This window comes from Empidonax traillii, unplaced genomic scaffold (genome assembly GCF_003031625.1).
Source record: "Empidonax traillii isolate 1590-97213 ecotype Southwest subspecies unplaced genomic scaffold, ASM303162v1 scaffold769:size436185, whole genome shotgun sequence".
In the NCBI taxonomy this organism is placed as follows: Eukaryota; Metazoa; Chordata; class Aves; order Passeriformes; family Tyrannidae; genus Empidonax; species Empidonax traillii.
Genome location: NW_020955962.1, coordinates 93,059 through 118,737, shown reverse-complemented (window position 1 = coordinate 118,737; position 25,679 = coordinate 93,059). Strand labels below are relative to the sequence as shown.

Genomic DNA, 25,679 nt, shown 5'->3' with positions numbered 1-25,679 from the left:
CCCCTCTGTGGTCCTTGTTACAGTTGGGTGAACCTGCCTGGGACAGAAAAGCTTCTCAGTCTGACTTAGTTTTTTTTTTTTTCTAAATAATACCTTATAATAAGAGTATCTTAATGCCATTGTGTTTAAAAAGAAAAAAAAAATGCTGGTATGTAATGCAAGTACATAAATAGCCAAAGTTTTCAGTAATTGTTCAGTGTTACTAAATTTTGCTTTTATTTAACCTTCCAAGATAACATTTAGGAAGACCTTCAGCATGTTGAAACCACAAAAGTTCTGATCAACTCTTGATTAGAGCAGATGTGGAGTTATTTGAACACATTTCAGGTTTGAATGCAATTTGGAGGCAAAGTTTTTTAAGATGCAAAACTTCCTTTGCACTGTAATGACACTTCAAATGCTGCTTTTACAGTGGCTCATTGGTAATTGTTATTCAAACATCATGAAGGTCTTTCCTGAGAAATCAGGTGACTTTTCTATTGCTTCAATTTTTGTGCAAAAAAGTAAAAATAAAAAAAAAAAATAAAATCAATGTATTGCAATCTTTTTTAAAAACGGGGTGGGAATAGTTAAAAGAAAACTATTTTATGTAAGAACTGACAGAGGGATTTGCTTTGTATAATGCAAGCTGGCTTTAAAAAAGCATTGTAGCAAATTATTCAAGTCAATCATATGTTAATAGTTATGTGCAACCAGACATGCAAAACAATTGTATTTTTTTAAATAAATATTTTTAACAAAGTTTCTGCTCTTTTGACTGGGTTTTTTTGGGGGGCTTTTTTTTCAGTAGAGGAAATAGAAAGTTACACCTGCAGGGCAGCTTGGGCTGTGAGGAAGAGGGAGTTCAGCAGAGCTTGAGGTAAAAATTCTTTTTACAGCATCCCAGGTTGGAGTGGAGACAGAGATGGAGTTGGGAAGGATGGACTGGGGTGGAGTTTGGGGGTTTTGTGCACACACCCTTTTTTCCTTCGGGGTATTTCCAGGAGAGTAACAGTGGCATCCTGTGGAGCTGGAGAAGAACTGCAGCACCTGGTGCCCGGGGTGGGATCTGTTCTAGGACTGGAATAGAGCCATGGAATGGTTTGGGGTGGAAGGGACCTTAAACATCACCCAGTGCCACCCCCTGCCATGGCCAGGGACACCTTCCACTACAATTGTTTGCTCCAAGCCCCCTCCAGTCTGGCCTTGGACACTTCCAGAGATGGACCAGACACAATTTCCTTGGGTTATTTCCATTTTTCCGACCATTTTGTCCATAAAACCTCTTCACAAGCTCCCACAGATGGTCCTGTGGAAAGAGCCTCAAGAGCTGATGAATTAAAAGGACTTTGTACCTGAAGGTGAGTGTATTAAGCAAAAGCAGGAACAGGTAAATGCAGTTCAGCTCTGGGTTTAGCTCATCCCTGGCCTGCAGGAACCTCACATGCCAGAATCAGAATCTATTCTAGGATTCTCTAATGAAACTAAACCAAATTGAAGGCCAGGCTTGGAACAACCTGGGCTGCTGGAAGGTGCCCCTGCCCATGGCAGGAGGGTGAAATGAGGAGTTCTTTTAAGGTCCCTTCCAACCAGACCATTCTGGGATTCTAGAAAGGCTAAAAAGAGTTTAAATTAAAAGAGCTGGTAAATTCAGGCTGAGTTTCCAAGCTGGTCAGTGCAGGAGCTGATGGTCTGGGCCAGAAAGAGCTGGAGTTACCCGAGTCCAGGCACGGGAGGATTTAGCAATCAATCACCTTTAATTAAACACTGCTTTATATACACACATACATATGTACATCCACATACAGCAGTTAAAGCAAGAAGAACATGTCCAATCACTCACTGAAGAAGGAGCTATTTGGAGCTTTACATTCCTCTAAAGCCAGTCCTTCCCCCGGAGCTGGAGCAGGCCATGCGTGGGCTATGAGAGTACCTTACACAAGGCACCTGGATGAGAATATTGCACAGGTAAAGCAGCTGGAGACTGGCTCCCAAATACACCTCTGGGCAAGCTTCAATTGGAAGCTGGAAATGAAACCACCCTAAAGGACACTGCCACTTGCAGCAGCTGAAGTAGTGACTTACTTAAAGCAAAACAAACCCATCACAAACTCATTCTTCGAAAAAAAACAAAGAAAAAAAAAGAAACAAAACAAAAAAAGAAAAAGCAAATGATTGTAATAATCAAGAGGCCTGAGCATGCTGAGTAAGACACTGTCTTAGTGAACGTGTTTGTAGTGTGGAATATACAGGAATCAAGTGTGCAAATCCAGGCAGGGCCTGCTACCACGTGCAGCTGGTGGGCTCTGCCAGTGTGGAACCGTCCCCCATGGGGGGGATGGATGGAGGTGGCACTGACTCGAGTCCATCTTGCACAAAAATGAATTAAAATCCAGGATTGTGCTGTAAATTCGAGGGGCTTCTGTACATTACAGGCCAGAAAAATAAATCTGTTCAATTCAGCAACTAAGCCAGGAGACATTCAGTCACGTGTGGAGCAGAGAGAGAGCCTCTTCCTTCCCACCCTCCGTCCTGAGCAGGTGAGGAAGTTCATTTTACAGGAGGAACCGCTGGGAAATCCTCTCTGCTCACACCTTTCAGCCACAGGGCCAGGCTGGCACTTAAAAGTCCTTTTTGGTCCAAGTGACACTGGCAGCTCGTGCTCAGCTCGCTGCAGTGTTCTGGGATGTTTTCCTTGATTCTCACTTACCCAATCGAATGTGCTTTTGATTGCAGAGAACTTGCATGATTCAGTCATTAGATGTGAAATCACCCTCAAGAGTAATGCTTAATTGGGGGGGGGGGATGGTTTATTGCTTGTGTAGAGCTTGGCCACTTCCTCAGCGCTGGTACTGCCCCGTGTCATCTGGCACTGCTGCTTTGTCGGGAGAGGCATCGTCCAGCTCTGCAGGATGGACACGAAATACCTGAATGAACAGTTCTGCTGAGCCTAAAGGGGGTGTGCATGAGCTCTCCCAAACAGGAATGGTGCTTTTCCACCACCCACCACAGGAGCTTAATTCACTGGTCGGGGAAGAAAGTCACAGAGGTTGGAAAATCCCTCCGAGATCGAGTCCAACCTGTGCCTGATCCACGGCTTGTCCCCCAGCCCCGAGCACTGAGTGCTGTGGTCAGTCCTTCCTTGGACACCTCCAGGGGTGGGGACTCCCAACCTCCCTGGGCAGCCCCTTCCAATCTCTGACCACCCTTTCCATGAAGAAATTCCTGCTGATGTCCCACCTGCCCCTCCCCTGGCACAGCCTGAGGCCGTTCCCTCTCCTCCTGTCCCTGTTCCCTGGGAGCAGAGCCCGACCCCCCGCTGGTTCCCCCCTCCTGTCAGGGATTGCAGAGCCAGAAGGTCCCCCCTGAGCCTCCTTTTCTCCAGGTTGAGCCCCCCCAGCTCCCTCCCTACAGCTCCAGTCACCCCTTTCCTGCCCCCTGGACATGTTTTTCCCTGTCACACTCTGCTCCTTTTGCAGGAGGTGCTTATAAAAACAAACAGCCTTTGCAGACTGAGGTGATAAGCAAGAAATCAGCGAGGCTTTCTTCAAGAGCCTGACAGCTGCCCTTGGATAGCAGAGCCACTTGTTCCCTGGATTTCTGCCAGGGAACGGCACAGGGGAGCTGGTTCAGTCTCTGAGATCCACAGACCATTCCTACTTTTCCCCTCGCTTCTCCAACAGAAAAGAAAGCAAACCTCGGGTTGTGGCTGCCAAGGCTTTGTGGGCAAGTCAAAGCAGGAAAAGGGGAGAGGAAGCAGCAGTAAAATAAACATTTCCTTGCATTTTACTGGAGTGCTGGGCCCTGGCTCTGCGCTGCTGCAGGTGCTGCTCTTCCTTTCATTCCCAAAAGCAAGGCTGAGGGGCTGGTGCTTTCTTACCTGGAGAGGGCTTGGGGTACATCCTGTGGAAAAACACCAGGAAGGCGTAGAAGGTGAAGGCCAAGCATCCAAAGATCATCCCACAGACCAGGAAACTGTAGCTGCCCCGATCGTGGATAATCTGCAACGGGAAGGGAAACGGGAGAGGGAGCAGCAATCAACCACAGCACTCAGATACCTCAGTGAGGGCTTCACTGGGTGATAGCTCGAGAGGTCAGGCAGTGCTTCTTCCCAGCAGCTGCACAAAACCAGGACTAAAGTTTTGACTTTAAAATTCCAGGCAGTTTTTGGCCTGTCTTGCCTACTCACCGACCCCACCAGCAGCTGTAGTACCATCTCCCCAATCCCAGCTCCAGTCACCAACACCGTTGTGGCACAACCTGCAAGGAAAACAGTGCAAGGGATGGTGGCAGGAACAGGTGGAACAACCCAGCAGGGTCAGCTTTAAACTGCTCTTCCAGGGATCTCCCCACACAAGAGTTACAAAAAATCCTCAATGTGTGTCCCCACTTAAGGCTGAAAATGCCTCTGCCCACCTGCAGCAGAGCAGAAAGGGAAAAGTTTAAGCCCCCAAACCCCAAATCTCCCTATCCCTCGTCCCTGTTGGCAGAGGTGATGTTGCTCCTTGCTGGAAAGATTCTCGTTTTTCTGTCTGGCTGCCCCTGAGCCAGAGGTTGGCAGAGACCTCCTGGGAGAGCCGGCCAGACTCGGGGGTTTTCCAGCTCGCTGATAATCTGAGGATGTTTTCAAAACATCCTCCCTGCAAAACCTCTAGGGCAGCACTTCTGTGAGCCCGAGATCCCTAAAGCTGCAGGAAAGCGGGAACCAGGCTGGATCCAGGCTGGAATGAACAATTCCAAAGCAGATCTCTTGCTCCCAAGGCCACCCCTGGGGAGGAAAGGAGCTGCTCGGGGTGATGGGATCTGACCACCCAGCAGCTCCCAGAGCCTGGCAGGTGTTCCCAAATCCCATCTCACCCCTGTACTGCAGGATGTCCTCGGTGTAGGCCAGCATGCTGGGGAAGGTGCTGCTGAGGAACAGCCCCAGGGAGGCCGTGCCCACGAACAGGAAAACGACGCTGGAGGAGAAAATCAGGAGCAGGAGGAAGGTCACCAGGACTCCAACCTGTGAATAAAACACACACACACACACACGGAATAAGAGAAATGCTGAGCTGCAACAGGCTCCAGGTTTTATTTCCAGCAGGGGAAATAGCCTGGGAAAGGAAAATGCGCCGAGAAAGGAGCAGTCTTGGAGAAAACGAAGTAGCTGCACAGGTAAAATCCATCTGGCTTTAGGGAATTTGGTGGGGTTTGTAACAGGATTTTATGATATTAACTTGGGTTTATGTCTCAACTTCATTATGCAGAAACTTCAGGTTGTGCCCAGAAAAATACTTATTGATATTTAATGTTTTAAATAATTGCTATAATAATAATATAATAAAAAGCTATGTAAATATTGATGCATGTCAAATAAAGTAATAATTAATACAGTAGTAGTGCTCCTTCCATGATACATACATATTTCAATCACTAATAATTCTTGAACCTGAATAAGATTTAACTGCTGAATGAGACTTGACTCGCTCTCAAAGAATTAACTCTCAGTAACTGCTCAGAAAGCAGCCACAGCATTAAAGCCAAAGAGCCATCTACATTGAAATAAACGTGCCCTCACCTCTGGCTTGTACAAGAAACAGCCAAAAACTCCCCGAAACGCCCAAGTGAGGCCGGGCAGAGTCAGCAGAGGGAGCTCTGAGATTCCAGCTCGTACTGAATTGTCTCAGCCCTGACTGGAGCCCATTTGCATGAGCTCAAGGGAGATTTGGACTCCGAAGAAGCTGAATTCAAGCTGCTGTTTGTGTGACCCTGCAGTGCCTCCAGGAGTTGGGTTATCCTACGGGAGCAGTGCCAGCTGCCAGCACGGCACAGGGGTCAGGGCCAGCCAAGGGGATTTTTACTCAAAATACCCCAAAATGTCTCTTCTCACCACCCTGTGCTCGGCCTCACAGTGTTAGCTGTGAAACTTGCCACCAAAATAACTTCTGGTTTAAATAAATTGTACATTAAATGCCTTCTCACTCCTGTCTTCTTCTTTAGGAAATGGGAATGGGATCATCTCCCTCCCTGTTGCCTCATCCTCACACACATCCTGGAGGGATTCCTTCCCCTTTCTCCAAGTGAACATGTTTCACTAATTTAAGCCACCTCACACCACGCTGGTTTCTCTGACAACTGCTGCAGTGTGAGCAGAGAATTTATGGAATGATCTGCCTTCCCTTTCCCACGGAATTCATTTCCCTGCAGATCCCAGAGGGGACAGTGTGCACAGTAAATGAGGTTGGCAGGCACCTTCCTGGGTGCTCTCACCACCTCTCCCGCCAGGCTAACCGAGGAGTGGGCTCTGCGAGGTCCTACAGCCAAGTTTTGAGTCTGGAGGTCCCCTTGTCCTGCCCCACCTGGTGCCAAACGTGCCCCAGAGAGAGGAGCTGGAGCTCTGCAGGTCCCAACCACGCCGAGACAGCCCGGGGGGGATTAAACCAGGACTGGAGCAGCCTAAACCCAGCCTTACCACGTTGATGAAGACCATGGTGGATGGTTTCATGCGGTAGGACACGGGGATGGAGATGAGCCTGCCCAGGGTGATGAAGGCCCAGAAGAGGCTGGGCAGGTACCCAGCCACCTTGTGCACCACGGCCAGGGGCTCCTCCACGGCGTAGCTGTACACAAAGCCCGAGTACTCTCCCTGCAGGGACACAAAAACCCTCTGTCACAGCCAGGGCGGGAGTTTAACCCGCCCCTCGCTTCTTCACGGCCGGGGAGCCACGAAGGAACCCGTTCCCGAGGCTTTGCAGCTCCCACCAGAAGCAGAACACGCGGCTAAACCTCAGTCCAGACTTAGCAGCGATGCCAGGTAAAAGGGTTTGGGCTGTTCCAAGTGGTCAGGGAGGAGGAAACCCCAGAGCTTTGCTCAGACAATGCCCCCCTGCCAGCTGAACTCACCACAATCCCATCAGTCATGAAGAGAACCAGAGCCCCGGTGACGTGGACTGCGAAGTAGGTGTAAGAAGCCCCCCTGAAGTTTCTGCTCTGGCAGCAGCTCAATAAGTCATCGTGACCTGGTGAAAAACAATGCAAGACAAACTTAGCTGGGGGGTAGGAGGGGTGAGCAGTTGCCAGCCCTCAGTGGGGATTTGTTTTGTGCCCAGATTTATGGAGGACTGTGGATGTGGGGCACTGCTCACCTGGGCTGGCACCACCTCACCTTTACCCACCTCTAAGCTTTGGGTGCTGCCCAAAAATCCTGGCTCTCCAGGGAACCTGCCACCCCCTCTTACTGTAGCTGCTGGTGCTCCTCTTCCCCCTCAGGGACCCCACATTGCTGGCCCTGCTCTTACAGGCAATAAATAAATTCCCTGAAATTCCCTTTTACTGCTCAGGTAAAGCCAGCTCTCCAGAAACAACACTGAACACTCCCCTGACAGCCCTAAGCCATGTTTACTTCCGAGATTCACAATTTAACCAAGGAATTTACTTTGATATGTTTCTCCTGGGTAAGCAAAGAACAATGTCACCATTGTCCCCAAAACAGGGTGTAGTCACAAGCTCAAGAGCAAACTATTGCTGGATTTAACTTTCCCCCTCAAACAAGGGCACTGGCCTTATTCCTTTCCCACCAAATTGAGTGCCTGCAGCACAATGGCCATTTTTAAATTGAGCAGCCAGTGAGAAACCCGACCCAAAACCAGAGGGAACCAAGGGGCACAACCTTCACCTGTGTTTAAATCAAGCCCAGGGTTAGTTTTAGGAGAAATCCAGGCTGGAGTCCTGATCAGGATTAGGACTCAAATCTCTGTCCAGGGGTTCCATCTAATTTGAGGGTAATTGGCCACCAAATGGGTTGTTTGGATTGCCTGAGTGCTCCTGGATTGGGTTCATGTGCACCCTTTGGAAAGTCTCCTCCTCAGACAATAGCGCTGGAACTCGCTCCTTAAACCCAGACATGCTCAGGACACGGCTGTTCCTCCCCCCAAAAAAAAGCTGCAGGAGCAGCTCCAGCTCACCTCCAGCTGCCTGGGGTCTCTGCCCGGGGGTGGAGAGCTCATCCTTGTCCACGGGCCGCGTCTCCATGGCCAGTTCATCCGCTGACAGCAGGGGGTGGCTGCTGCCGTTGAAACACGGGACCATCCTCTCCTTGTAGAGCAGGAAGAACACAGCGATGGGCACGGGCAGCTGGGGGGGGGCACAGAGGGGCAGGTGAGCACAGCAAGCTGGGCAGAAACAAAGGAGGTGCCTGAATCGCCCTCCAAGACCAAAAACAGAGCCTGAGAGCAGGCTTTGGAAAGCTTTAAATGCTTTGTACTCTATCCACACCGTTCACACTCTGCTGAAAAGTCTGTAGCAAGTGTGAAACAAATGGCATGAAACACTTTTGGTTATTTATTCTATGCAGTGATGTAATAACAGGTAATTTCTGGGCAGGGTTTCACGAATCGGACTGGTGATCCAGCTGGTACAGGAATGGGAGGTGAGGGCAAGGAGCCACTGGGGGAGGGATGGAGCTTGTTGGGAGACAGCAGACAGGGGGAAAAACAAAGCAAGTTGAGAGAAAAGTCTCCTGATCTGCTGGGGCATCTCCAGCCAGTCCCTGTGGGATGGGAACCATTCACCTGGGACTGGGGACAGGGACACTGGAACAGAAGTTCAATACAAACCTCATGAAGCACCAAAACGTTCCAGGGTCCAACATTTGGCCAGTTCTGCCCAAAGACTAAAACAATAGAGCAGCTTTTGCCTGGGCAAAGTTTTAATGGGAGACCTTCTGTGGTTGGAATTCTCTGGGAGGGAAGAGCAAGCTGCTCCAAGACACATCCCCAGCCATTAGCAGAGGTTGCTCAGCACCTCCTAAGAGATGAGCTCGTGGTTCCCAGGCCAACAGTGACAGCACAGCTACAGCAGAGCGACTCCAAACAGCCCCCTAGCTCAGCCTCTGGACCAGGAGGGAGCTGGGAATCAGGAGCAGGGAACCTCCAGCCACTGCTGCTGCTGCTGCCTGAGAGCCCCCTGTGCATCCAGGGATGCTCCCAGCACAGGACAGTCCCACTCCCTGCAGTCCCAGCCCACCATTCCCTTCCTGCCTGGTGCCAACACCCACGGGGACCCTGGGCTTGTACCTGCCCTCTGGATCCACCAGGCAGCAGCCACAGCATCCCATTCCCTGGCACTCTGCTCCCAGGGGATGAGCCTGCTCCTTGCACACTCCCACGACTCGGTGGTGCCTCCAAGCCCAGAGGGAATTGCTCTTTTTTAATTTTTTTTTCTTTCTCTTTTTTTGGTGAGAAAGCAGAGGGAAGCACAGGGAGCTGTCCTGCCCCTCTCACCAGCCCTCCCAGCACAACCCAGCCGTGTTTACTCCGCCACAAGCCGGGGGAGAAAGCCAGGAAATCCTAAGTGACAGCTCATTCCCTTGTTTTCCCCATGTCTGTGAGCAAGTGTGAGCTCCAGCTCCAAATTTCCTGCCTTTTGTTGGCTCGTGGCATGATTTAAATGTATGGAGAATTCCCCCCCTCCATAAACACACACACACACACCCCACCCCTCCTCTCTCGCCCTCAATTCATTTATGAGCCTTCATTGTTCTGGGAACAATGGGAATAGGAACAGTTAGTTCGGTCCCATGGAAGAAAAACGCATTTGCCTGATAGTTCTGATCCTTCCGGAGGTCAGGACCAGATTTTATTCTTCTAAATTGCAGATTTTGCAAAAAAAAAAAATAAATTATACCCACACAGAGGGACTGGCCATGCAGATAACGGCCCTGGGCACCTCCAGCCTTAAGGAGCACTTGGTGTCTCCACAGAAAAGGGCCCCAGTTTGGGAATCCTCAGCTCCCAAAGTGGAGGTGCATCCCTACTCTCCCACACCCTCATCTCCAGGGCAAGCAGCTCCCTTTTGCTTCGGAGCTCCCAAAACCCCCAAACCCTTCAGGGAGCCCAAACAGCGAGGAAAAAAAAGGAGATGAGCCCCAGCACAACCCCCAAAACAAGCACAGTGGTCCCCAAAGCACCCCCCTGAGGAGTCCACAGTGTCCCACACCACCCCCAGCCCCACCAAGCTGCACAGCCCAGTCCCATCTCCCACCAACCCCCCCTCCTGAGCAGGCATTTCCTCAAGGACTCTCTTCCCAGGCTAACTTTGCTGCTTTCCTGCCTTTTCCAGCAGGTTTATATTTGTTGTTTTTTTTTTCCAAGGGGCAAGAGGGGCACCTGAGCATCCCACCAGGAGCCTGAGGACCAACCAGGCAGCAGGAGGCCGAATCCCTGGACCCAACACTCCAGGCTCCACTTGCCAAATTCCCAGGGTTTTTCCTTCCCCTGGCAGCCTTCAACCACCGTCATGAGCTCAACAAGTCGCTGCATCCCACAGACAATGTGGGGATAATCCAGCTCCTTCCCTCCAGCTGCTATTTCGGGCTCTCCCCCCCCACCAGGAACACGGGATCATTCCCTGCTATTGTATCCAGGCTACTTTTGAGCAAGCTAAGCACAATGGAGTGTCCCACACTTCCCCTGGGAAACCACCTTCCGGACAAACACATCCCTCTCCGAGGAATGTTTTCCTGATTTCCAGCCCCTTGGAACGATGCTGGATGATGACATTTCCTTTTCTGTGGGAAAAAAAACCTGAATTTTAAAACTTGGGTTTTTTTTTGTTCCAAATCTGGGATGAAAAGGCAAAAATTTTTCCTCTCAGAATGATTTTGGCCGGGAGTCATCCAAGCGCTTTGTTTTGATTGTGTTGAGCTGCTTAATTTTACTAAAGCAAAGCCATTTTTGCTTCAGTAACATCGACACAGCTCCTCTGTCAGCTCTGCACATCACACACTTGGTGTGCCAGAGTCAAATTGAGACGTTTCCACTTTAAACAAAAAAAACAAAAAAGGCAAGAACTCGAAATGAATCATTCCGGCTTGTGTCTTGTCAGAATACACACACAGCCCTGCGAAAACTGGGATGGAAATGTGGGGTTTTGAGCAATTTTATAGCAAGACTTGCTGGTCCTGGTTTCCATTTTCTGCGGGTTTCCTGATTTCATCCACGCCCCCCATTGCCATCATCTCCCCCCTGACATTTAGACCTTAAAGGGTCAGCAGTTTTGGAGCTCGGCACCTCCAGCGTGCTGGGTTGGTTTAAACGAGGAATAAAGTCAGTTCCCTCGATGGGGATTTGGGAAAGGCAGCAATAACAGCTTGGCTCTGGCAGGGGGACACACTCCAGAGCTGTGCACAGCCAGCTCCCCCCCTCTATTCATGTTTGCATCAACCCTCATCCCAAAACCCACTGGTCTCCAGCCCCCCAGACTCCCTGCCATCTTCCTGGTATTCCTGCAGCGGGCAGGAATCCTGCACTCAGTGTGGGCACACACATTCAAACCACCCACACAAGCAAATGGCTCTGGAGCACGAAGTGATGCACAAGCCCAGCTCCCAACCTGCTGGGCACAGCCTGTGGTCCCATCCTGCCCCAAAATGTCCACAGGACGCTGCTGGGAACAGAGGGGGGCTCTGGCAGCCACCATCAGTGCTCCCAATCTCAGCCCCACTGTGGGGCTCGAAGCAGGTATTAAACTGTGCCTCAAAACGAAATTAGGCTGCTCAGAACTGACTGGCAAAGGAGATAAGGCTCGGGTGTAATTAAAAGCACATTTCCCATGGCATAGGCAGAGCTGCAGGTAATTAAAGCTGCTTCTCCTCCCAGGCAGAGCATTCTTTTGCTACTTCTGCACAGCAGCTCATCACAGCCCCTGCCCAGCTCCTTCACCTGCCTGCTCTCCTCCCCTCAGGGAGCTGGGACAGCCCCTGGATGAGCTGCGCTGGGGTAAGTTTTAGTTACAACTCCCAGAAGTGGAAGGGGCACCAGCTCAGCAGTCCCTGCCCTGGCAGATCTTTATAATCAGAGAACAGAGCACGTTATGGGCAGGGCTCCAGGGGCTGGGCTCTGCCCTGCCCACGGGGCACCCCAGGACCCTTTACCCTAGGGGTTCCCACCCAGGGACCATAACCAGGCCTGGCATCAGCCCCAGCACGAGCAGCACCGCTTGGCAGGGCTGATGATCCCTGCAACAACACACACTGTGCTCTTATCACTCCACATCTACATGGACCACTAGACACGGGCTGGAAGGGCTCCTGCTGCCAGGGGAGGGACAGCAGCAGCTCTGCTGCAGAGGGACTGGAGATGGGCACCACATGGCCACAGCCCTGCCAGGCTGTGCAAGGTTTCACCCTGCTGGGATTTGGTATTAACCAGAGGTAAGGAACAAAGGCCAGGCTGGATGGGGGCCCTGGGCACACCTGGTGCAGTGAATGGCATCCCTGCCCACGGCAGGGGGTGGAAAGAGATGATCTTTAGGTCCTTCCAACCCAAATTATGCTGTGATTCTACTCTGGGATTCTCAAAGAGAGCCCACGAGCTACAGGCAGGAGCAGCTTGCTGGGGGTCCCCTCTGGGGGAAGAGGATGGGCACTAAACCCCATCTCCCTCTGAAAGGGAGGACCCCAGGGCTTCTACATCTGCTGTGATACACCAGCAAACACAATAAATAGGCAGAGACACCCTGATCCAGCTCTCAGTTCGCTGATGGGCACTTTGGTGTGAATATCTTGGCAAACCCCCTCCTGACACATCGTCCCCACACCACTGAGCTCCTCCCAGCTGACTGGGGAGGAAGGCCCTGTGGCTCTGAGTGCAGTTTGCTGGTCTGACTCCTGCTCAGGGGATGCTGGGGGTACAAACTGCTCCCAGAGGGCTCAGACCTCACCCTGCAGGGTGGTACCTGCCCCCTAATCCTGCCTGACGGCGCAGTGAGTGCTGGTTCCGCATCACAGAGCCCTGCCCTGATGGAACCACTGGGTGCTTGGCAAGGCATGCACCTTTTCTGTGCACCAGCACAACCATCCTCGTGCCTCTCCCCACCCCCGGGACAGGCACCAGCACCCCCCAAACGCTACAGCCTCCTGCAAATCCGAGGAGCAGGGACATTCCCAAGCAACATCCCGGGCCATTCCGGCCACTTACATTGATGAGAGCCATGATCCAGAAGGCGTAGGAGACACGGGTCACCACCATGCCCTTCATGGGCAGGTCGTAGTGGGACAGGTTGCCCGGGTGATGTGGCACCAGGGACTTTCGGATGTGAGGGAGGTTGCTGGAGGCGTTGGCCGTGGAGTTGGACAGGATGCAGTTGGTGTCTGACAGGAAGGGGTCGGCTATGAGGGGGCTCAGCAGGGCCCCAAAGCCCACGAAGAAGTGAAGGGCCTGCAGGAGAGGAGACACATAGGTGGAAGAGCGGGATCGCTGCTCTGCAGGGAGGTGGCAGAGCCCCTCAACTCCTCTCCCTCCGAGGAGGAAGCACAGCCCCTGAGCAGACCCAGACTCCACACCCACCTGCAGGAAGATGGCAGAGTCCTTCTGGTAGATCTTCACCAGCTGCATGTTGGAGATGGTGTCGATGCACCCCATGGCCAGTCCTGCCACAGCCATGACCACAGCCAGGACCACCACATTGTGGCACAGGGGGATGATGGCAAAGACCAGGGAGATGGCCAGGGATGAGGCGAAGAGTGCAAACAAGGACTGAGCCAACCTGAGGGCGGCAAAGAGGAAAGACAGGACAGAATTACCACGAGAGCAGCACCCACACCACACCTGCCCCCAGCTCCAGGGCAGGAGAAGCATCCACAGGCTATTCAGTGCAGCTCCAGCACATGCTCTTCTGAAGAGAGAAGGGAAAATACCACCCAGCCTTCACCCCAATGCCCCCACATCACCAGCAGAGCCAGCCCTGGGCACTGCCACCTCCTGCGTGGAGGGTGATCCCCCAAAGAGGCAGATCTTCCCCCCAGCTTTTTGAGTAACCATCCCTCCAAACCCACAGGGTGTGTGTTTCAAGGCAGAACAATCACCTCCCCTTGCTAACTGGGCAGATCTGGGGATGTAAAGGGATGTGGGTACGGGCAGGCGAGGCCACATCGTGACTCTTGAGCAGCTCTGGGGCATTTCTCTCTCCTGTATCACACCAGAGCTGCTGGCACCCACACCACTGTGTCATCCCAGCCCGTGCTGTCCTGCTCACAGGGATCACAGGGAAGCCACTGCAGCTCCCTCTCCGTGCCCTGTGCCACCTCCGCTCTGGCAGCATCACCTCTCCTCCCGGCACGACAAGGTGGGATTGAGCACAGCAGCCACTGCCCAGCCCACACTGTCCCTCAGAGGAGCCCCAGGGCTGTGCGTGGTGGGGACAAGGCTGGTGTGTCCCCTCCCAGGAGCAGCGGCTGCTCTGGGTGAGAGCCGGGGGAGCCAGAGAGCAGCGCTGGCACCGCACGGCCCCGGGGCTGCCAAGTGGGAAGGCAGGAAGGAAGGAAGGAAGGAAACAGGGACCAGACAGCACTGGAACCAGCAGAGGGATGGGACTGTGAAGGCACAGCAGACAGGGAACAGCACAGGCAGGTCCTCATCCCACCCCGGCTTCCCAGACCCCTGGGAGAAGCCCGGAGCGATGAGTTGGTAATTAGCAATAATTAAGGTCTGATGGGTATTGTGGGTCTGTGCACAGCAAAGGGCTCACAGGTACCCCCCCAGCAAGGAGAACACCCACATCTCTGCTCACACCCTGCCAGCCAGGCAGGAGAAGGCGATGGGGAGGCAGAGGCTGGCAGCACAGCTGGGCACCTCCGTGCCACCCCTCCCGCCCTGCCTGCTGGTCCAGAACGGCCTGGCCTCGGGCACGTCACTGTGTTTCTGCATGGCCCTCATCCACCTGCAGCCCCAGAGGGACTCAGCCCTCCACCCTCCCCGTCCTGCTTACGCTGCACTCCCACAGCACCGCGGGGGACACGGGCCAAGGGCACCTCTCCCGTGTTCTGCTGCCCCGTGGCACCAACCTGGCCCTGCTCACATGGCCCAGCCCAGCCTGGCTCACCTGCCAGCCAGCCCATGCTGGGGCAGACAGCGTTTCACCAGGCTGTAAGTGCTGGTGGGTCTCTGATGGCAAAGCGGGGAGCCAGCGTGGGATTCCTGGGGGAGGGCGGGAGCCAGGCGGGATGTGAGATGTGCACAGTCACGGCAGCAAGAGCAGCTAACAAATGAGAGACAGGCAGCCTCGGGCCTGGAGAGATGAGGCAGCTCTCTCCAGGGTACAGCAGGAGGGAGAGAGGCAGAGGTACCAGCAGCTGGTGCATCCGAGGCCGGGAGTGACGGGGAAAGGCACACGAGACATCCCCAAAATGCCTCTTCTCTTCCCTCCTGCAGCCCCAGCGGAGCCACCACAGCACTGCCTGTGCTGGGCTGGGGAGCATCTTCATCACTGGAGAGAGGCCTCATTGTGGATGATGGTATGGCCCTAAAAAGCACTAAAAATATCACCTCGGTTTGCCCCAGTGGGTAAAAATTCCTGCCTCCAGCCCTAAGTTAAAAACGCAGTTGTGCCCCTCTGCAAACACCAGCAGGGTGTACACAGCCCTGCTGCCCCTTCCCTGGCTCTGCCATTAGTGGGGGAGCAAGAAATTGCTGCCAGATGCCAAAGATGTAGCTGCAGGACACAGCTCAGCACCCAGGGAGGCACTGAACAACTGTCTGAGGGATTTCTTTAGAAACAACCCCCTCTGAAAGCACCTTAAATGAGGAACTCCAAGACTTTCAGAGCACCTCGTGTCTCGATGCTGCAAAAGCAATCCACCCCTCCAAAGGGCTTGAAAAGCAGCCCTGATTGTCGTGCCACAGTCTGGTCTCTGGCACCTCTGTGTCCCCATCATTACCCAGTGCCCGTGCCCAGGGCAGACTCCACATCAGCAGAGTCTTGGAATGCCACAGACTGTTTCAGGATCACCCAGAGCACGTCCTGGCTCCATCACAGGGCCTGAGGGAAGGTCTGCAGCTGCCCCTGAGAGGTTTAGGTTGATCTCCATAGGATTAGGATGGTCAGTTCTACAGTCAATCCTGCAGCCACAGCCAGCAACGCTTCCCCTCTCCTTCCCTGGGTGTTCCCACTGCAGCAGGTTCCCTTCAACTTCAGGCACATTTTCCCTGCCCCCAGGGAGCATTTTCTAAGCCACTCACATCAAGAAGAAAAATGATAATCAGGCTAACTCAGACTTGCAAAACTGATCATTAAAACCCCAAAGCCCTAAGGGGACAAGGTGAGGACATGGAGGAGGCAGGGATTAGCCCACATCAGCCTTCATCATCCCACATCCCCCTGTCTCCAGAGGAAGCACAGCCAGGCTCAGGGAGCATTGCCTGACATGCTCAAGTCACTGTGCTGCTCCCTCAGCAACAAAAGGTTTTCCTTTGCAGGGAGAAGTGTTTTGTGTGCACCCAAGTATTCAGCAGGACACAAAAATGCAGTTTCTGAATAAAACCCAACAAACTGGGGCTCAGGAGCTCAGTTATTCAGGTGCTCCTGCCATCAGTGCGTGTGGCACAGCAGCACAGGGGGAGCATGATTTTAACTTCTCCAAGCAGGCCCAAAATACAACAAAATGGGAAAGGAGAGTGGGAAGCAAGAGGGAGAGTGGCAGGGGATGCAGGTGAACAGAGCTCCCCCCTGGAGCTTGCAGTGCCAGGGCTCTCACTCCACCTCAACCCCAACCCCCCTCGTGCAAACAGCCTGGGAAAATCCGTATTTTCTGAAGCAGAGCTTGGTCACAAACAGCCCAGCAAACACCCAGGGAGGTGTTAGCAGAGAGCAGCAGCCTGCTGTGAACCTGAGGGTGAGCTTAAACGACGCACCTTGAAGTCACATCCTGCTCCCCCCCAGCCCTGACTCTGCACCCCCCAAACCCAGGAGTCCAGCAGAGAGCAAAAACATCCTTTTTACACCCCTCGGGGAACCTCACAATGGCAAACTTTTTTCTTCTTCCTTAAAAATCTCACATGAGAGGGAATTCTGGAGCTGGCTCTGACTGAAGGGGTTCGTGCCATCGTTATGCTCCATCCTCCCAGTGCCAGGAGCAGGGACCACAGCCCAGCACTCAGCACCTTCTCTGCTCAGAGGAACCAAACTTTATTTAGGTCCCACCAGCCACAGAATGCAGTGACAACAACACTGCTGTCCCTCCCCAGCCCATCACTCAGGCCAATACATATTTTAAGCAAAAAGCCAAGCCTGTGTTCCTCAGGCACCGGGAATCACACCCAGCTTGCAGCCAGCCTTGGCTCGCTGCTCACAGGCAGGCAACGCTTGGGATGCTCTAGAGCAGCTCTCCATCTCCTAACTGGAAAGGATGACCTGTCCAGTGCTCCTCCCTGCCTGGCACCAGTGCCGGCACAATTTGATTTATAAACCCACAGCGGGGCCCAGCAGTAGAAACCCTCATCACAGCGACAGCTCAATCCATCCATCCCTGAGGAGGGGACGATACTGGAGCTCCTGGAGCCTGAACAGTTAATATTCCCAGCCAAACCCACACGTTTGTACCCTGGCAGGCTGTGAGTAACCCCCCACAACGCTCACAAGCACAAGTATCTGAAACGTTCCCTCCTGCCTGGCAGGGCTGTCAGTCCCCAGCCGGGATTCACAGGCACTTCACAAAACCCATGTGCCCCAAACACATCCCGGTTCAGCAGCAAAACACGCTCCTTCCCCCTCTGCAGCTGCAGAGTTAAAAGTTTGGGAGTCTCCAAGCACAAAATCCCCAGTGAATCTGCGTACCCGGAGCTTTGGTAGGAGCTGACAGCAGGAAACAATTCTGCATTTTCCTTCCCTGCTCCTTCAAACATATGCGAGGCAGCCCGGGGGCTGGCAAAGGCTCTGCCTGCTGACCCAGCAGTCTCAGATCCATGTCAGACCCAGAGCGAGGTTCCCACGTGCTGTTCCCATCCCCGCGCACCCCACGGAGCAGCTCCTGCCTCCCCACGAAGCCCTTGGGCTCCGCCAGCCAGGACAGCTCGGCGTCCCACGATGGCAATTTACAGGTGCTCGATTTACACACACGCGGAGCTGACACATTACATCACCACCCCGAGAATCAGCGACAATGTAAATAATCAGCTGATTCTCACAACTGTCACCAAGCCTCAAATCAAACGCCTCTCTGGCAATCTTTAGGGCTGAGCCATCGCGGGTTATTTATTTTAAACACATCCTGGACGGGAGGCTCGGTGCAAGCCCGTGGTTGGCTGTGCCCGGGTGTCTCCCCAGCCCCTCAAATCCCCTGCTCGCCCCCCTACTCACATCCCACCACGTGTTTGCCCAAACTCCCGGGAAGCGCGACAATGCCTCGGTTTCTGACATCAAGGTTATTCAAACACGCTCCTAAAAATATTCTTTTTGGGGGGGGTGTTAAACAATCAAGGCTGAGGAGAACGCCCTCCCGGGAAGTTCTGGCTGGAAGTTCACACTAAGGCTATCGCTGCGCTGAGCTCCGGGAACCGGCAGTTCCTCCATCCACGGGGATGGAACCACACCAGGAGCAGAGCGGCACCCTCGGGAGCGGCTCCCGCCGGGAATCCCCCTCCCCGCCGAGCGCTCGGGCCGGGGGGCTGCGGACCCTCCGCGACGCCCGCGGTCGCTCCACTCGGGAAGGGTTTTCCCACGCTGCATCCCGGAAAAACCCGGCGGGAGGGAGGCGAATCCCGGGAAGGGGGAGCTGGAGATGCCCGCCCCCGACCCGGGGTAAGGAAGAGGAGGGGGGGTGGAGGTCTGTGCGGAGCCGATTCCCCCCTTCCCCCGCGGGAGGTGCGCTGAGTTTGCCAGGCGCTTACGTCCTCTTGAAGACCCCTCCGAGGCAGCTGCCGAGCAGGAGGCAGAACTGCTGGGAGAAGAAGACCCAGGTGATCTGGGAGAGGGAGCTCTGGGTCTGGCAGCGCAGGTCCAGCAGCGTGGGCCCCAGGAAGGCGATGCAGAGGCCGAAGCTGAAGAAGACGCTCCAGTAGGTGAGGGTGGGCTGCAGGTTCCTCCGGAACCGCGCCGACACCCGCTCGTCCCACCACATGGTGGGCGGCGGCGCGGGGCGGCCGCGGTGATGGGATCCGGCGCTGAGCTCCGGCCCCGCCGCCGCCCCGCTCCCGAGCCCGGCCCCGCTGCCGAGCCCGGCCCCGCTCCTCCTTTGCGGGATGTGGCTCCCGAGCCCGCCGCGCCGGCCGCTGGCTCCGCCTCCGGGGCCGGGCGGAGAGGGGCCCCTCTCCATCCCCCGCCACCCCCGGAGCCGCCCCGGAGCATCCCTCGGGGGCTGGAAGGATCCCGAGCATCGCGTGTCCCCCCCTCCCTCCTCCTCCTCCTCCTCGTCCTCCTCTTCCACCTCCTCCCTCTCCTCTCTCCCAGTTCCCGCATCATCTTCCCAAAAGTGGGGCGAGCCCTCTGCGTGCTCCACGCACCCCGCGGTATTCAACTACAAGGAGCAGAGCACGGCCAAGCTCTGTTTTAAATGAAAGCTCTAAAGGAAATCCAGAAAACCCCCTTTTTTGTCCTTTTTTTTTTTTTTTTTCCCTGCTGCCGACCGTCCCTGCGGTCTCCCGCGCCCATAAATAGGTGCCACCCTCCCAGACAAACGCAATTAAAGTTGCCCCTTCCCTGATAAGAGGCACAGGATGGCTCGGGGCTGGGGGGGAGGGCGCGGGTTTTAAAGCCGGAGCAGTCGGTGCTTACGCAAAAGGTCTTCTCTAGAGGATGGGTTTATAAATATTTCACCTACTTTAGCTAGGAAAGACTGGCAATTTTTAGAACACTCTTTCCAGGCAAAAGCAGAATCGATGGAGCTCAGCCATGATGGAGGGCTGGCTCCAGGTCCCTTCCTGGGCACAGGTACTCACCCATCCTGTGACCCGGCCCTCAGGAATGCTGCTCCAGGGCTGCAGGTGCTCATTTCCACCTGGCCGTAGCTTAATGTTTAGCTAATCCAAATTGCATCCAAGTCCTTGCTCTTCCATGCCCACGGAATCCACTGGAGTCTTCCCAAGAGTGAGGAAGTGTCCCCTTCCACCACCACAGTGAGCCAAGTGACTGTGGGTAGCAGTGGGGCAAGGGGGTGGTTGCATCCCCACCCTCCCAACTGCCCCAAACTCAGAACTCCTCGGGCTGCTCAGCACCTGCACCTGAAGCCATTAAACAATCAGAGAAGCAGCTGAGCTGCCTGGAGGGCTGGAGCAATGTCCTTGTCCTGTTTGACTGATGGGAAAACCCAGGGCCGGGAAGGAATGAAGCGCTTTGCTCAGGGACAGGGAGTGAGTCAACAGCGAGGGCGGAAATTGGGTTTTATCATTTTACATGATAAACCACCTTCCTAAACAGCCTGGATGGCAGGGTGGAGGGGAGAGGGAGGCACAGCCTGGAAGCCACAGCCTCAGGCTCTCCCTGCCAGGCAAGAACTAGATTTGAGAGGCCACACTGCTGCAAAGTGGCTCAATTCCCCGTCCACAAGCAGAGGATGAGGGAGAAAGGATTGTGACAATAAAGGCCTTCCCATCAAAACACTTCTGGGAAAGTCATCTCCTGACCTGTACAGAAAGTCATCTGTACATCTCCTTGTTCATGGAGCCGACTTAACCTGATCCTTGTCTTCCACACACCAGGTGCTCTACCCCCCAAAAAAGGTTGACCTGTTGTTCCCTGGGTCCACATTCTTGATCTTGATCTCGGTTCTCCCTTTACTAGGCAGGGAGCTGGGAGACCTGCACTCCCCTCCTGGCTTCCACTGCTGCATCCCCATCACTGGGGAGCATCAGCTCCCTGGGGCTTGAATTCCCAACTATAAAATGGCTGAGCAAGGCTTTCCCCATCTTTGCAGGCTCCCTGCATCCTCCTCTCCCAGATCAAAAGGCAGCATCCAGGCACCAGAGCTGGCAGATACTGGCACAACCCCTTCCCCAGCTCCAACAACTGACCTGAATGCCAGAACAGTTGCTTCCAGGAATATCAGGCCCTTTTCTCAGGGATAACATAAACCATGCAAGGTATGCTTGCAAATAAGAACCGGGGCGTAGGTGGGTTAGTCAGCACAGGAACGCACAGATCCTTTCTGGTTCCACACTCTGAGATCCAGATCCTGGGAGGGCGGCTCATAAAAATGCAAGCCACAGGACCATGAGTATATGCAACACCCGAATTAGCTTCACCAGGAGGCACTTTCGGCTGTTTTCCAAACTGAGCTCAATGTTGTACTTGCACTGAATTAAACACCCACAGCTTTGCACTTGCTGCAAACTGCAAAGCGAAACCATGAATGAAGGAAGAGCAGAGCAGCAGGGCTGCAGCCAGCAGTGTGCTCCTGAACATCCAACAGGAGTCTGGGGAACGCCTTCCCGTACCCTCCAGTGTCCCTGGGGCAGCAAGAGGCACAGCAGGGACTTTTCACACTGCGCCAGTTAATTTTTTCAGCTCCTCTGTCGTGATCAGTCCTGCTTTTGCAGTGACTACAGGGCTTCGACCCAGATTTGCTCAGAGCTGCTGTTGTGCTGTTGGCATCGCTTCTCTTTGCCCAGTCTTCAACACAATCCAACTCTCGCTGTAGGTTTTCTAAGGGTTTCCTTGGGGTGGAACCAGCTGAGACCCCACAGCTGGGCTTGGGACAGCGGGTGCCAGGGGACAGGCTCCCCCAGGGCTTTTGCTGGTGTTGGCAGCTTGGCCAAGGGCCTGGGGCTGAGAGATTGCTCAGGTTTTCCCTGTCCTTCTTTTGCCAAAGACCACAAAGGGTCTTTGCTTTCTGACACCCTCAGAAACCACAAGAGTCATCCCAGTGGGATGGGTCCAAGAGCTACGTGTACGTTTGGAGATGGGAACTTCTGATGCATCCAAAAAAACCCAGCAGCGAGCCAAGCTTGAGCAGATAAGAAAATAACTCTGAATCACTGAACCTTCCTGAGAGAGGACAGGATGCTTCTTACAACACCAGGTAAACTTCCCCACAGGATGAGTCAAATCCTTGTTGGCTGCCTGAGAGGTGCTCAGCAACCCGAATGGGCACACGAGAGGGGTGTTCACCTCGTGTACTTCGGGGTCAAGAGTTTCGAAACACACAGTGTCATTTGGAAAGCCTGGCTCCACTTCTAGGTCAAACATTAGCCTGAAATCTTGGCCCAGCTCTTACAGATCTTGAAACACTTGTCTGAAAGGAGGAAGTGCTCACCTGCAGGTTTTCCTGGCGCCCAACTGGAGCAGATCACACGCCCACCATGGCTGACCTGGACACATCCAAACACCCTCTCCCTCAAAAAACAAGCCCTGTGCTTCCTGCTTGAGGCCACCAAAACCACGGCCCAGGGGGGTGGCTGCAAGGGAACAGCCAGGCTGAGCCTCCCCCAAAATGTACCAGGAATGCGATGACACACAGATAATCTCGTGGAGGGCAGCGGGTATCACCCCAGCTTCGTGGGGCTGGGTGACCCAGGGAGCAACCAGTGACAGGACTGGAGCATCCTGGCGAGGCAGGAGGACTCCCTAAGGGAATACTTGGGCTGTTTGGGCAGCTGGGAATGTCTGGAAGCCAGGAGGGGGATGTGGGCTGGGGATGCTGGGCAGCATTCCCCCGGATGCAGCAGGGGCAGCTGCGAGGCTGGAGGAATGAGGGCAGCAGATGGAGGAACTGGTTTGGCAAACAGGTTGTTAGTGGGGACCCGCCCACACCAGCCCCAGAACGTGACTCAGGCTGGGAGTGCTGGAGCTGCAGCCCAAGGAGGGGCTGAAGGGCACTGTCCCCTTCCCTGAACCAGCCCATCAGCCACGAGCTCACACCATGTCCTGGTCCCAAAGATCCCACAGGACCCCTCCTGCCCCAGCTCTGCCTCTTCCCACATTCCCAGGACATTGGTGGCTGGAGATTCTCTCCAGCACTGACAGGCCAGGGAGCAGGAATATGCAAAGGGGACAGTGGAGCTGAATAACTCTGATCCCAGGGGGATTTTAGCTGCTGGATCTGGGGGGAAAAAAGGGCTCCCCTGTGCCTTCCCCATCTCTGCCCTCTGGCTGGTTTGCCAGCCTGGGCTGGGCTCATCAGCCTTGGGCTTTATTTGCCCGATAGGCTTATGGCAATATTTATTTAGGGCCTCAGGAGCCACGCAAGGCACCACAGAAACATTTTCCTATTACGCACAAGTCTCCCAGGCCTTGGATCCCAGCCCCCTGCAAAGGGCAGGTGCCGAGCAAACTCCTTTTGTGCTCTTTGGGAGTTTCCTGCACCCAGCCAAAAAGTGCCCTGGTAGCAGGAAAGGCGTCCTGGAGCCGCAGGGAAGGCTGTGGGAATGAGCCTGTAGGAAGGGGCAAAGGTGGCATGGCATGGAATGGCATGGAATGGCATGGAATGGCATGGAATGGAATGGAATGGAATGGCACAGCTGCCTTCCCTGAACAGCCAACACGGAGCAGCTCACCCTGCCAAGGGACCTGCACCTTCACTCCCACTCCCTGAAACTCAAAACCAAAGCAGGTCCTTCTCCTACCAAAAAAAAAGAAAAAAAAAAAAAGAGAAAAATTATATCCTGTGCAAACCCATCCCATATTCCATAAAGTTTATTGTCCAATCTCGGCTTTGGGGCGCTCACAACACAACTGTAATTAATATCAGCCTTTTGGCAATAAAATGAGCCACAAAATAGTCCATGTCACACCTGACATACAAAAATTGAAATATTCCTATAAAACATGGAGACACCAGGTTGGTAGATGGATACAATCTTTTATTTTTTTTTTTCCTTTGTGCTTTTCCATTTATTCCAGAAACACTTCCTATTAAAAAAAAAAAAAAAAATCGTCGCTCCTTTTGGAATAAATCTTTAAAACCATTTCTTTTAAAATGCATCCTTCGCCTGTACAACACAAGTTAAATATATTACTGGTCTTCTGCAAATGAATCACACCAGAGGACATTCACAGTTTGTGTATCCTGGCCACTTGCATCCGTTTTTCCTGCTGCAGGGCAAGCTCGACGCTGGGGATGGAGGAAGGCAATGAAGAAGCCAGAAAGTGGCTTTCAGAAGTGTTTGTGCCCAGACCTTGCTCGCAGTGGGGGGCTCAGGGACATCCAAAATCAGCTCTTAACAAGACCTGAGAGCACAGAGACAGGGCAGATGTGCAGCACAGCTGGGGCAGCACCATCAGGCAGAGCCAGAGCTTTTGGCAGGTGAGATCAGGTGAAAAAAAAACCCAAAGAAAACATTGGAGAACCTTGAGAAAATGCCCCTTTAATTAGGTGGTTGGTTGTTGTTTTTTTTTTCCCTCGTGTGTAAGGGAGAGAGGGGGAAAAAAAAAAGGCATTTATTTAGTCCTTAGTCTCCAAGACACAATGTGGTTTTGTTGTTTAAAATCTTTACTTAGATCTGGCAAAGGGTTGGGCCAGGAAAGGTGGGTGCACGTGGGAATGGAGAGATGAAAATGAGATGAAACAGCTCTGCCTCCAAGTGCTGTTGTTGTCCCAAACACAGACCTGGCTTTCCACATCACTTTACTTGTATATTCCTTTTCGCAGCCGTGAGCTGAAGAGCTGAGAGAACACAGCCTTTCCTGAGGGCACAGCCAAAACTCCCGTTTCCCACCAGAATTGGTTAAAAAAACCCCATCACCACCAACAAAAAAACTCGAAATGTGTGGAAGACAAAGCAACAGTTTCCTTTTGTCAGGGCTCCCCATCTGCCAGGAGCGGCAGCTGCTCCACAAAGCAGCGCATGGGAGAATCCACAAACCGAGGAAAAAACGCTGGAGAGCCACAGAAATGCCCAGAATTTTCGTTAAAAATCCAACTTGGGAGCTTGGCTGGTGCTCCAAAACCTGGCAAAGCTCATCCTGCCAGGGATGAGCTGCTGGAGCAGGCACAGGGGAGGGAGAGGGGGGCATTCATCTCCTCATAAACCCAGCTCACGGACACTGGAATGCCATCCCAGAGGTGGAGAAGGGGCATTTGGCTCCAGGCTCTGATCTCTGCCAACCTGCAGCTCCTTTTCTTGCCAGCCTGTGGAGATCAGAGGCTCGGGGCTCACCTTGTTCAGCGGGGCACCAAATATTTACACACCCTCTCCCCTCCTCGGTGGGAGTCAAATACCCACTCAAGGAGTGGAACAAAAGGGGGTTATCTCAAATTTGGGCTGTTAGGGGCACTCAGGGCTGATAAATATCTCCTTTAGGAAGGATTTGTAGGAAAGGCAAAGGCTGAAAAAGAATAAACAGGAGCCACCAGGCCCTTTGTCTTTGCCCTCTGATCCTGGGAATGCCTCCTGCTCATTGCTAAGTCTTTCCCCCGGAGGTTTCTGTAGGTGACTTTGACCTTCAGCAGGAATATCTATCTTGAGGAGAGAGAGCTGAGACCACCCTGATCCGGTGTGTTCTGTCTCCCAGTGGGAATGTGGGATGGCTCAGCTGGGCATCCAGTGCCCCAGGAAGGTTTATGCCCCAAGAAAACTGCACAAGGGCTGGTTATACATGTCCTGAATGGGCTTCCCAAGGCTGGGTGAAGGGGATTCCTGCTTTTCCAGGCTCTGTTCCCCTGGGCACACCAGCACTGCTCCCCCCCAGGGACCTGAGCTGTCCTGCCTGCCGAGCTGCTCGTTCCTGATGGGAGCCCCGAGAAGGGCAAGTCTGCCCCACAGATCCCTGCCATGCCAAGAAAATTCCTTCTTGAAAGGAGGGAGGGCAGAGTGAGAGTCCAGACTGTCTCCAGCCAACCCCTCCCTCGGTGGAGCCCCCCGGGAGCAGCCCCAGCAGCAGCAGGAGCCGGGAGTGGGGACAGGAGAGCACGGCCCTGACACGGGGCTGAAATGCGTCACTGGGGCTGGTGGCTGCTCGTGCTCTTCCCTATCAAATGGAAGCAATTAACGAGCTATTCAGCCTGCTGGAAG

At 53.7% G+C, this 25,679-nt stretch overlaps 1 protein-coding gene across 3 annotated transcripts; it reads right to left on the bottom strand.

Annotated features, from left to right (window-relative positions):
• Nucleotides 1-2,661: 2,661 nt before the first annotated feature.
• On the bottom strand, nt 2,662-20,201 carry MFSD4A (major facilitator superfamily domain containing 4A). Of its 3 annotated transcripts, XM_027901268.1 has the most exons (11): nt 19,947-20,201; nt 19,671-19,808; nt 13,308-13,506; nt 12,939-13,178; nt 7,926-8,094; nt 6,865-6,980; nt 6,434-6,607; nt 4,837-4,984; nt 4,169-4,239; nt 3,860-3,980; nt 2,662-2,884 (listed from the first exon to the last, which is right to left on the bottom strand). In XM_027901268.1, exons 2-11 carry the CDS (start codon nt 19,721-19,723, stop codon nt 2,820-2,822), a joined length of 1,356 nt encoding a protein of 451 aa, XP_027757069.1. In that variant the 5' UTR covers nt 19,724-19,808; nt 19,947-20,201; the 3' UTR covers nt 2,662-2,819. The 3 variants fall into 3 exon arrangements, with proteins under 3 accessions (XP_027757069.1, XP_027757068.1, XP_027757067.1); XM_027901267.1 differs by having other exon boundaries at nt 19,671-20,201; XM_027901266.1 differs by lacking the exons at nt 19,671-19,808; nt 19,947-20,201 and adding an exon at nt 18,624-18,899.
• Nucleotides 20,202-25,679: the final 5,478 nt, after the last annotated feature.